Raw genomic sequence first — 12788 nt, forward strand, 5'->3', positions numbered from 1 at the left:
TAATTCATAAAAAAAAATAAAAATCCAAACAAAACAAACAATAATAAAAAAATCCCCACAAACCGAAACCAAATCAAACCACCACCACCACCAGCAACAACAACAAAAAAAACATAAAACAAACCCCCAAAATCCCTAAAAAACACCCCAATCTGTTTCTTGGTTATTCTCAAAAGGTAAACACCTCTCAGTTTAGAGGTGGTCTTGCAAGATGAAGTTCTACTTTTATGATTTGTCTTTTCTCTGGAGTAAGAGAATTTAGATGCAAAGAGCAGAAAGGAGCAAAAGCAGATGCAGGTTGATGAAGGAACTGAATTTTGCAAGCACAAGGTGAAGGTCACATTTGGAAATGAGGATGAAAGCGTTAAAAAGGAGGTATGCAAGTGCAGAACTTGGAATTAGTGAGGCAAAAGCTGTGGTAGAAAAAAAAAAGTAGAAAAGGAGTCATGAAAAAAAGACACAGGTGCAGAACAAAGGAGTCAGAGAAGCAAAAGGACCAAGAGTAGCTACTGAGCACCATTTCCTTAGTCAATTTGCCTGTGTTTCACATTTACTGGTTTTAATTCATGTTTCCAGCTCAAAGGACAAACAATCAGGATAGTGTACACATTATTAATGCACGATGTGTGCGTGTGATATACGACTGTTCATTATTTAGGCTGCTCCAAAATCCATCATCTTGTCTGATCCTGGTAGAGTGTTCCTGCCCACTACTCATGAGGCTGCTGGATGTCCAGTCAAGTAGAAACCCAGGCACCTGGGTCTCCCTTTGTCCCAGGGATTCCTGCGTTGCTTCATTCTCTGACTTACTGGCACATTTTCTGAACACAATCCTTCCCCAGGTGGTATGCTCTCACAAAAATAGGACCTCAAGGTCAGATGGTCGTAGCCACTCAAAATGAGTCCTGGCCTCTTCAGTATACTCAAGGACAGGCGATAAGCTCCAGCACTGCAAACAGTGATTTAGAATCACTCCAGGACACATAAAAGATGAAATATACAACATGCATATTTCAGGATGGCTGCTGGCATAGCAACCCTTTTTTTTGTGTGTTATTCTTGTGTTCTCTCCTTTAGATAAATTAATTCAACATTTCTTCTCCCATTTTCCTTTATATTCTTGAGCAAAACTTCAGTTCAGATGAGCATCTGAGTTTATTTCCCTAGAATACCTCTTGTACTGCTATAGCCATGCTTTCATGTTTCATCTTCCTGTACTCTGAGTACTGTCTTATATGTTATTAAATCTGTTGTTTCAGGTTATCCTTTCATCAGTTTTGCCAAGTAATAAAAGTCCATCACCAGGCACTTTGCTACTTAGCTGCTGGCTTGGGCAGATGGTCCTCCTGGAGAGGTGCCATCACCCCGCAAAGGAGCCTGTTCACAGGCAGAGAGGATTGAGAATGTTTAATGACCCTTTAATGACCCTTGCCCATGTGTTCTGTATCCATGCTCCCAAGAACCACATTCCCATCCGAAAAGTAAAATCTAGCTGAAAAGTTCAGATTTTAAGGAGCTATTAAAAAATAGAGTTTTCATTTTGATAAATGTTCTGGAGACAACTCCTAACCTTAAGCTACAGTTCTTACTAGGTGGGCTTCCCACTGAGAAATGCCTTTAGAGAATAAAAAAGGCATTAGATGACTAAAGTAAGTAGATGCCCACAATAATATGTATGTACACATATTTATCTGTATGGGTGCATACAGACTGTGTGAGTGTGTATATTTAAGTGTCTCTAATGCAGTAAATGAAAAACTATCAAACCCATTTTAAATAAAATCTTATCTCATGTCCATTGTATGCATACCAATGATCTTGTAGTATTTGTGGATTTATTACTTATCAATGAATGCTTACCTATGAAAAAAAAAGCCAACCCAACCAAACAAAAAAATAAAAAGCCAGAAACCAAAAAACAGCAAAAATCACCTCAAGAAACCCAACAATTCTATCTAAAGATTGCACTGTCAAGTTGCTATAACATTGAGTGCCATTGATTTTTACCTGATGATGAATGTTTATTTTGCTGTGAATAAATATCAGTTTCGTAGAGCAGCTCCTCAGAGAAGCAAATCAAAATGAAAATACAGAAATCTATTTGTGTAGTAAATTTCTAATACATTCAAAGAGTCAAGATGTTTCTAAGATGTAATAATTTAAAGTTTGAAGTGCAGGTAGATGCCAAATACTTTGTTTAACCCAATCACGCTTCAGGCCTATGTAAAAATAGATAGGGAAATCCAGACTGAGATCTTGGCTAACAACAAGAACTAAGTGATACGCAAATCCAGAAAGGAAGATGAGAAAAGAAAACTGACCTCAAAACATTATTTATTAGAAGACAGATATTAAGAATGGATAACTGGAAAAGGAAGGCATTTATTTATCTGTTGGCATGTCTCCTTAGGAAAAAAGAAACGATGCACAAAAGCTATCAAATTTACATGTGAACACTTTAGGATTATTCAGATATTCTTATCTATTTTTAGCTACAGAATTTAAATTATTAATATAATTTAAATATTTAATTCATTTTCTGCAGTATTTGCAGAAATTAAATACATGGATGTCTGAGAAAGCTCTGGTAATCTCCATCTGCATATGCTGCAGTTTGTTCTGGGTGTTTGTTGTAGCGAATGGCTTGAAGAAAAGAATCCACCAACAAAGAGGAAAAAAGTCCCTTCTTCCCCTTTTCCTTTCTCTTTCTTTTATCTTACCCCTTGCCTTTTCCCTTTCCTTTCCCCTTCTCCTTCTTGCACCAAGTGGGAGACAGCCAGTGCTCAGCAAGGTCATGAATGCTACAGTTCCCAGCGCTGCATCCCGAGCCCTGGCCCAGGATGCATTATGGTGTTCACTGTTACTGTGGACTGTAGATTATCCCTGAAAACTGAGGGACCTGAAGAAATCAAAGCTTGAGTCTGAAAAAGGCCCCAGCAGCATATTGTTCTAGAGGGTAATCTGCATGAATTAAATCAGGAGAGCTGCTTATGGGCCCTGTATGCACATATAGATTGTTTGGGCTTCTTTAATTTTGACTGTTTGACAAATGAAGTACTCCGAGATGCCACACTTAGGGCATGGGGGTGCTCTAACAAAGTCATCTAAGATGATTACAGCTGAGGCAGAGGCCAGTGAGAAATTTTCCACAGGTGCGGTGAAAACCCTCTTCCCCAAAATATTTAAATCTTCACAGAGAAAAGTGCCAGAGAACCTGATGGGAAAAATCCTGGGAGGTGAGCACTCAGATACCCCTGCCCATGACTAAGGACTGTGAGCTCGAGTGCCATATGTGCTGGGATGGCTGTTCCTCAAGCTTGTCACACACCTTGTGTGGGATGGGACTTGCTGAGTTGTGTTGGCCCCATAGAGGGTTTCAGGGCAGAAAAATGTTGAAATCTGAGGCTGTGGCTTGAACGCTGCAAACGGGAGGTAGGTGAGAGTCTGCTTCTGTCCCATCTCATTTGTCCTGAGTCATATGTTTCGCAGGAAGCAAGAGAAAGTGGGATAGGTGAATTTTAGGTACATTTCCTATGGGGATTTAGGTTTCTGTGTTCTAGCATTTCAGCAAATATAGTCTTGCTTTACATTATTTTGATTTCATGTGGCCATTAACCACTATTCCACATTGTAGCTGAAATAGTCACATATTTAAACACTAGCTTTGCAGTTTGCTCAGCCTTGCGTGCAGACAACATGTGCAGAAGTTAGTTGCCCTGTATCCAACAGATTCCTGGTCAGAGCAGATTATCCTTCAAATCTAGGTCATTAACATGTATTTGATATAAAACACAAATGTGCCATTCCCACTGGTAAACTGGCCAACTTCTGCTTTCATCAGGGAGAGACTGGCAAAAGAGTCTTCCAAGAACAGTCAGGTCTCCAGACTTCGTTGCCCTCAGAGGATTATTATGTCTGTAAGACAGTCACAAATCACTGTGTCTGGATATTTTAAGACATTAGTTTCCTTTAAAACAAAGGAAAACCAAAGACACTGTGTCAGGAACAGATCTACTGTTATTTAGAAGCTATAATTCTGTCATATCAGCTATGATGTTTTGCAAAACAACAGTTAATCTGTTTGTCCCTCCCTCTCCCAAAATTAAAATATTAATTTTATTATCTATAAAACATTAAAGTTAAATAAGAAAATTACATTAATTGCATTTGCAAAATTGAGAGAAGGAACCCTTTCTTTACTAAAGGAAAAGGAAAAATTTTTTTTTTTCTTGTAACAAACTGATTGCCCTTACTGACTGTATAATCTTTATTATTAAAGTTATCCTTAAAAAATTTAGATTCCACTTACAGATATTTCAAGCCAGGAAAGTATTTTTGCACTTCAACATGTTTAAATTATGTTACTCTTTCAGTTGGATAATGTTCAGCTCCTACTCAAAGAGGGCAGAGCCACATTAACTACCATTTCATTATTGTATTAACAACAGTTCACTTGCTGTTCTTACAGAATGAGTAAGTTAATCACTCATGCTTCAGAGATTCTTCTGCTGTTTATTGAAGACAGGAGGTATTATTAAACACAGCTTTCTAAAGCAAACAGAAATTTGTCCATTAGAAACCCTTACCAAGAACAATGACCAATTTCTCTTCCATTAATTAAAATACCAGTGATATTTACAATAAGGCATGAGTGTATAAGTGAGAGAAAAAAACAAATCTCAGTGAGTAGGAAAATTGGTGTTAAGAGAGGTAGAAAAAGGTGAATACTACTGTCACAGACAGAGTGGTGGGTCCTGATAAGGCAGCATCACACAGTAGGATTGGACAGAGAATGTTTATGTTTTTGATGGAATTTCTTGGTGAATATTTAGTAAAGACAATACTTAGGCCAAATTTTGTGATGTGTTTGATCTATACTTTGGACAGGATTGAGGTGAGAAAGTGACAATTTTGCATCACCTTCTTCTCCTCTGAAGCCTAGACTAAGGAGGAGTGGGAATGACATCTGGAGTAGGTGAACTGAGATCCAGAGCTCTTCAGGGTGAAACTATTCAGAGACGTTTGCTAGTGACCTCTTTATTAACAAATGCCACCAGAGCTTACTCTATTTTCTGTTTTACACACGTCTAAGAAGCTGGAACTTATAGGTTTTCTGTGTAAGTCAATTCTTTCTATGTCAGCAGGATTTAGCCTCAAGGTGGAACTATGTGAAAAGAAAAACATGACACTCAAAGTAATAAAAACTTGGAGAAAGGCAGGACATTTCAACATTGGCTCCAGCTCATGGCATGTTATCAGGAGATGAAAGACCTGAATTCCTGTAGGACATTGCATATTTGATGAGAAGGAATGGCCTCTGTTTCAGAATCCTTTCCCCAGCAGTGGTCAGGAATGGATATTGAGACAAATTGTATTTAAAAGTTCCAGGATAAACATAGAAGGACTTTTCTGTCTTCTGAAAATAAGCAACAAAGGATACACTTTTCCATGAAGTTGGCTGCACTTTCAATAGCTGCACATGGACCTATGAATCTGTGCCATATTGTTATTTTCATAATCTTAAATGTTCTCACATAATGATTTACACACATAAATTAATGATAACTTCCCTTTAAAAAAATAAATTCTCCCTTTCTCCTTCCTGGTGTTACTGTGTTTTACCCTGTTTTCTGCAGTGAAAAAAAAAAAAAAAAAAAAACCACCCAAAAAAAAACCCAAACCAAAGCAACAATTAGTAACTTACTAATTTTCCTTCATTTATTTTCACCATGTTTTTATAATCTCTGTGATATCCACCCCCAAACACAGGTTTTCTAGGACGAAGAGATATCATCTGCTTTTTTTCTCCTCATGCAGAATGTCTTTTCTCATTCTTGCTGCTCCTCTTTGCATTTTATTTAATTCTACTATGTCTTTGAGGATTTTGAGTGACCAGAAATGTTCCCTGTGTCCAAAAACTGATCACACTGTGAGTGGATGAAATGGCAGAATAGTGTGTTCTATTTCATTTGCCCTACTGGTTAGCAGAGCACTAATGTTGTCAGAATCATCTATTTGGTAATTGCCCAAACTCCTACTTGGGAAAGAGCCAATTTTGAGCCCATTACTATCTATGTGTAATTAGGGTTATTTTTTGTAATGTGTTTTGCCTTGCACTTATCAACCCTGTATTTCATTTATTGTCATGTTGTTACTTAGTCACTCACCATTTAGAAATCCTTTGAAAGCCTGGGTAAGATTTGTCCACTTTGAGTAGCCCATTTCACCTGCCTACCTTCCCTTGGGAACCTTTGTCCCAGCTCATTTATAAATCTCTTCCTTTTTACTGGTTCTTGCACAGATTCCTGGGGATTTGCTCCAGTGAATCCTTCAGTTATGGAATCGATCTTTTCTTCCTAAACTCCATTACTGCCTTTTAAACAGTTATTCGATGAAAGGACCTTCCCTCTCATCTCCTGACAACCTAGCTTTGTAAGAGCCTTCTGTGGGAACCAAAGAGGATTTGAAAGTTCAGACATGCTTCTCAGCTAACTACCTCCATCCACCTACTCAGTGATTCCTAAGTACTGAAACTGTGTGAGCATGAGTGTCTTTGCACAACCACACTGTGAATTATGTAAAGTCCTGAGAGATGGGAGGGGTCTTAGAATCATGAAGGTGATTTAGGAATTAACTGTCTAAAGCTATTTGGGTGACTAATTCCACTGATTCCATGTTGCATCCAAGTCTGAGTTTATTGTGAATTTCTAACTTTGTGTTTATGAATGGCAAAAAGAAAATCACTCCAATGGTCTCTACCCTATACTTAAAAATAATCTCCAATGTCCTTGAAATTTAATTAAACCAAATAGACTTTTAAACTGTTTGCCCATTATATGTTGGGAAAAAAATAGCAAAAATAAACAAATAAATTATATCACAAATCAAATCTAATAGATTGAAGCTAGCCTCTCATTTTCCTCATTGTTAAAACTGAGTCAATGCTGATGATAAGCATTTAAAAGTGGTCAGGAAAAAGCACTTCAGAATGCATTGTACAGAAAGCGGCGCATGCAAGGCACTGAATTTTTTTCCCATTACTGGTTGGTTTGGTAAGCTGGTGGCATAGATAATATTCTAGACCTGATGGAGTAGAAATAAAAGCTGCCAAAGATTGAAGATTAAGAAAGAAAACCATGTCATAAATATAAACACTGCTGATTTACATATTGCCTACTGTAAAGTTAAGCCAAGAGAATCTAATGCCATTACTTTGTAAAGTACAGAAAATTACTAAATTCATAAAGGGGAATTAAAATCTAAGAAAAAAAATGTAGTTCTTGTTTGATGAAAATTGTTTAAAGCCAACACCTAAGCATGTTCATTATGACACCATAAGATAATACACATAAACTTATGCAGCTGAAACTCATCTGTAGAAAGCATTTGCCCAAATCTCAGGAAATGTAATTAGTTTTCAAAGGGTAATTCTTCTTAATGCTCAGGACATGCTGAGAAAACCAGAAAACAAACACTTTAATCTTGCTACGTGTTTATTTTCTGCTTCCTATCCTAGCTTGTGACCCTTTTCTCTATGTCTTTATCAAGGACAGATTGAGTTATGACTACGTATTACGCAAGACTAACTTCACACCCCTATAGAAGGATTAAATTATGACTTCAATGGCAGTGGATTCTGCCACTTCAGTAGACGTCCAATGGCTTCTGGCTGCTCTTTGATTTTTGTTTTAAAATCTGCAAAAAACATAAATAGCCTAGAATTTAAGCAAGTGACATCCTGCCTGGTTTAAAAGGAATAACTTTGATGTGCAATCTGATTAATATAATGAGAGAGATGTTTGCAAAGCCATTTGGACTATTGTACTAGCTGCTAAGTTGGTGAACAGCACAGGTTGAAGACTATCTTTGGACAGGTCTCCATGGTCGGGTATGTCAGATGATATGAACTGATGATACAGCCTTAAGAATGAAAAGTCACTGTGCAGCCCCACAGGAAGGGACTTTAGGTAGGTTGCCCAGTAGTCCACCAAGCCCCTATGTTAAAGAAATAAATATCCACTATGTTAAGAGCAGGGTAGAAACAGTACCATTCTCTTAATTAATAATTTAGTCATTGAAAAAAGTTTTTCTGATAAAGGTTGGAAAAAAGCTACTTAAACCCACACTTTTTTTTTTCAACCACCAAACAGCTTCATGTTGGGAGAACAGGTAACAAACCCATCCAGAGATTTAGTGGTGAGAAGGAGATTCAAATCTGCTCAAGCACTTGAACTGTAGGAAACAGAACACTTGAAGAGTAGGAAACAGACCATGTTCTCCTCACACCCCAGGTGAAGGCTGTAACTCTTGTATTCAGTGTAAATCAACATCTACTGCAGTCCTAAATGAAAAAGTAGCATGGGGAGAGGGCATGCTTCCCTCTGTTTTTTGTGAGAAAGAAGTGGTACAACCAACTACCTGTGGAGGGAAAAGCAGCGTTCAAAATCCCATGGGGAAAAAAGTGTCTCCTAAAGGATGGGTACTGAAGACCTGAAAGAATGTGATATATGCATCCCTGTCCCTAAACTCAGATGGCTTCCTGCTCAAGTTGCAACACTGTAAGCTTAAAAGCAGGGCTGTGACATTGAAGAGGAATTGCTCAGCCCCACATGACAAAGGTGCGACCCAGCAGGGCACAGCAGAAGTTGAGATTCTCCAAGTCCTGTTAAGCTCAATGCATTTTTTTTTTTTAACTCCCAGAGATCTCTCAGGAGTAACAAAATTAAATGTTTTAAAAATGAATGAAGTACATATGGCAATACAGCTGCTGAAAATCTGTTACCCTTTTTAATCCCCTCCCATGTCCTGGGCATCCATTTTATCTTTCAAAGTCAGAAAAAGGGAAAGCGCTGCAAGGAAAGCAGTGCCGTGCTTTACTGGGGAACTTTGTGGGGTTAAGTCACACAAGAGAAGTCATGCCTATAGGTCTATCCAGAACTTAGTGTGCTCGTCTTTAAAATACTTTACATATTTATAATCAGTAGGACAAGGAGAATTTCAGAGTTTTCACAGAAGGACTGAAACTGTAAATAAATAAAATTGAAAAAGGAGAGGACCATGCATCTTTTTCTTAGTGAAGGTGAGCTTTTGAAATGAAAGGAATATAAACCCCAGGTAAGTGCTCAAACAGCTTTGCAATACCACAGTTTTTCACCCACTCATGAGTACACTGTAGAATAGTCCTCAGGCTGAAGTGACAGGGGCTCCAAAGCACTGTTTACTGCCTACCCTTCTTCCATAGGTACTCAATGTCATAAGCAGTCAGAGTGATTCTTATTTGGTAGCCTTGGAACACTGTACTGGTTATTCATGTTTGTGTGCCAGCCCCAAGGTAAGGAGAGCAAGTTTGTTGATATATTAAATTCCAATTGTGGAGCTGGGAGATAGAAAAATGCAATTATTGAAAGAGATGCTTCTGTGAAGAAGCAGTGATTTACATCCTGAATAGGTATACATTGTCCTCTCTCCCAACGCCCAAGTTAAGGAAATGTGCTCCTTATTCAGGATCTTGCTACTGTGATGTTCTAGGGTTTTTTTGTTGCAGCCTCTCATTCTTTGTTAAGATCAGAAAGCTGTGGTTTAGCAAGAGATATGAGGGAGTACTGCCTGTGAGGAAGTGGGCTCCTTATGAGCCCAAGAAGTGGTCATTTTAAGTCAACAATGAAATATTTGTTGGATGAAGAAAAGGTCATTAACTAGGGCAAGCTGCTGGACCTGCAGTTCATCCCAGCTAGAATGAAAAAGAATAAGAACGCATCTTTGTTGGCTTTGAATCCTTTATCAAGGGCTGTCAGTAGCTGTTAACTTGTGTATTATTATTATAGAATCATAGAAGGGTGAGGGTTGGAAAGGGCCTTAAGACCATCTAGTTCCAACCTCCTGCTACTTGTCTGATAAGACAGAAGAAATGGCAGTGAGAATTTAACAGCATGGTCAGAAACCCTTCATCACACAGTTATGGTGATAAAGTTCAGCAATAGCTACTCATATCTCCAAAACCAAATATTACCCATCAGACAAGAGAGAAAATAGATTTCTGCAAGATGGTCCTATATTCGCTTCTGCTATTGCACCTGACACCAGGTTACCACTAAATTCTAATGTCCGGTACACTTAGAGCATTCTGACACAATCATCAGGGCACTCCAGTGAGCAAGGAAAGACTCGTTTTGTAGATCAGAGACAGAGGTGCAAGGCTGCAGTTAGACTTAACACTGGATACACATTGTCATGAGCCTGGGCCCCTGGATCTCTCAATTCAACCAGGCTGAAGCAGACTCCCTGCTAGCAACATGACCATGTTTCCTTCCCACAGCAAGCCTAAGGAGAACAATGAGGAACCTGTAGCATCAGATCTCTTCCCTCAGGGAACTTGATTTAGTCATAGCTAGCAAAATTAAAGCTCTGATTCACAAGCACTAACAGTCATCTGATTTCCATGCATTTTTGTGTGAGTTTTAATTCCTTGCTTATCTTTGAAACCTGGACTTTATATCACAGTTTAACCAGATAATTTGCTTAGGTGCTTCGGAGGAATGCACCTTAACTACTCCAGTGTATGGCATGCTCAATAGACAGGTAATGTGTGTCTTATTTGTCTTCTTTATCCCCCAGGAAGATGAAGTCACTCGTGACAGTAGATTCAATTTCAGTGGCTATGGGATGGGTCACTGCCTCCAAGTCAAAGATGGCACAGCAGTCAAGGCCACCCCACCCAACCCACCTCCAGCACCACCAAAGGATTCAGATTCCATCAAAAAGAAGTTTGTTGACCGTGCAAAAAGGATTGATACAATATCCCGTGCTGCGTTCCCCCTCGCCTTCCTCATTTTCAACATCTTTTACTGGATTACATACAAAATTATACGGCATGAGGACATTCACAAGAAATAGGCAACTCTGGTTCACCAGGACTTCTTAGCCAAAGTGATCCACGTGTAAATAAACAGTGAAAAGTCCTTCTGTCTTTGGACTAAGGGTTTCTTTAACCCCTAGGACACTGAGGAAAAAAATGAACAAAGAGGAAAAGAAGTATAGAAGGAAAAGTGATTGCATGAAAAAGTACGCTGTGAGACCAATGAGGGTTCCCCCTGTGTGATCTCAGTGTTGTTCTTTCACATTCAACATTGATCAGACATCTGTAAATGGGGCCAAATTTTACCCAGCTTTATCACCAAGATATACTTCAAACAAGAGAGAATCAGAAAACACACAATTCTCCTAAAACATCTACCAAGAGACTGTGGTGGCTACAGTACAGTGAGGTATAAGAGGACCAAACTTTTTCAGGATAATGTTGCCTTTTTATTTGAAACAAGTCTACTGAGCTACATTCCATGACCATGTCTGTAGTTAGTGGTTTCACCAAGGAGTCCTTTTGTGGGTTGTAAATTATTTCTACTGATAAGGGAGAGGAAAAAAAAATAAAAAAAATTTATACTTTACTATCCTTGTGGGTGTGCATTTTAATATTATCTTGCTTTACTAGAATTGCTATTTTGGGGTTGAACTTGTGTGTCCTGTGATTTATTTGATAGTTGACACTCCAAAAGCAGTGAAACCAACTGGTTTATTTTTGTTGGAAGACAGCGCACTTACTTCATTTTATTTCTGCTGATTTTACATGCAACTTGAGGTGCCAAATTGTATTTTACCTATTGTGCTACCCTGTACCACACTACTTAGTAAGTACTTGTTTCCTCAAAGGTGTAGCTCAGTTTAGCATTGAATTTCTATACTGCTCTCATTGTAGCTGCAATCGATAGCTCTATAGGTAAACACAACTTGTTTACAGACCTCTAATTTATATCTTTACTCAAAGTGGCTATCATTTTAAATATCATTAATTAACCTAAGAATTTTAAAACTGTACTGTGATTTTCAGAACCTGTTACCTTTTGGTGCCGGATCTGCATTATTCAAATCCTTGCTACATGTTTTAAAGTAGAAAACGAAAAGAAAAAAAAAAGAAAAAAATAAAAAGATGGTATTTTTGCTTACACAGATGACAACCTGTAACATAATATGAATCAAACATTAAAATTTTACACTTGCTGTAAAAGGGTTTATTAAAAAATGGTATTTGTTCGATTTCAATAAAGCTAAATGTGGTACTAACATTTCTTCAGTCTCTTCTTCACTTGCAGCAGGAGAACTGTGCAGCAGAAAGAGGGTGAAAAGCAACTTTCTGCTGACCTGACATCTTTCTATGCTGTTGCAGCTCCTGAAAGCATAGAAATATAAAATGAATGCCTCCAGCGATGGTGTGTCCGTCACTTCTCTGGGAAAACTGTTCCAGCATTTTACCACCCTCACTGTAGAATTTGTTTCCTAACATCCAGCCTGAATCTCCCCTGTTTCAGTCGAAAACCGTTACCCCTCATTCTATTGCAACAGGCCCTGCTGAAAAGCCTCACCCTATCATTCTTGTAGGTCCCTTTGAAGAATTGAAAGGCCACAATAAGGTCTCCCTGGAGCTGAAAAGCCTCAACTCTCTCAGCCTTTCCTCATAGGAGAGGTGTTCCATACCATTTCAAGGACCATATCAGAAATGTGGCTAGGGTATCACAGAACTTACAAAACATTTGCATTTGCTTCTCATTTGCTTCTGCTAAGAGGTACAACAGCTTCGCTAAGCCATTTGTGTGTGTTTGCATTTGTGTCCCTGTGTATCTGTGTCCCATCCCTCTCTAACCAGGTGCCTGTAACCACTAGGCTTTGTTCCAGTACCAGGACAAGGGAGGGAATCTAGAGATCTTGACAAATCTGATTACTAAACATCTATGTAA

The 12788-nt window shown here is 38.5% G+C and overlaps 1 protein-coding gene across 4 annotated transcripts in view; it reads left to right on the forward strand.

Moving 5' to 3' along the window:
• The window catches only part of GLRA2 (glycine receptor alpha 2), a 127691-nt gene extending 115572 nt beyond the window's left edge, over positions 1–12119 (forward strand). For all 4 annotated transcript variants that reach the window (XM_061364467.1, XM_061364468.1, XM_061364469.1 and 1 more), the window contains one exon: positions 10615–12119. In XM_061364467.1, coding sequence (XP_061220451.1) covers positions 10615–10893 — 279 coding nt within the window. In that variant the 3' untranslated portion in view covers positions 10894–12119. The remainder of the gene's footprint in view (positions 1–10614) is intronic.
• Positions 12120–12788: the final 669 nt, after the last annotated feature.

The sequence above is a fragment of the Neopsephotus bourkii genome, unplaced genomic scaffold, assembly GCF_033783945.1.
Source record: "Neopsephotus bourkii isolate Nb327-2 ecotype Australia unplaced genomic scaffold, CSIRO-AGI_Nbou_v1 NB_1234, whole genome shotgun sequence".
Taxonomy (NCBI): domain Eukaryota; kingdom Metazoa; phylum Chordata; class Aves; order Psittaciformes; family Psittacidae; genus Neopsephotus; species Neopsephotus bourkii.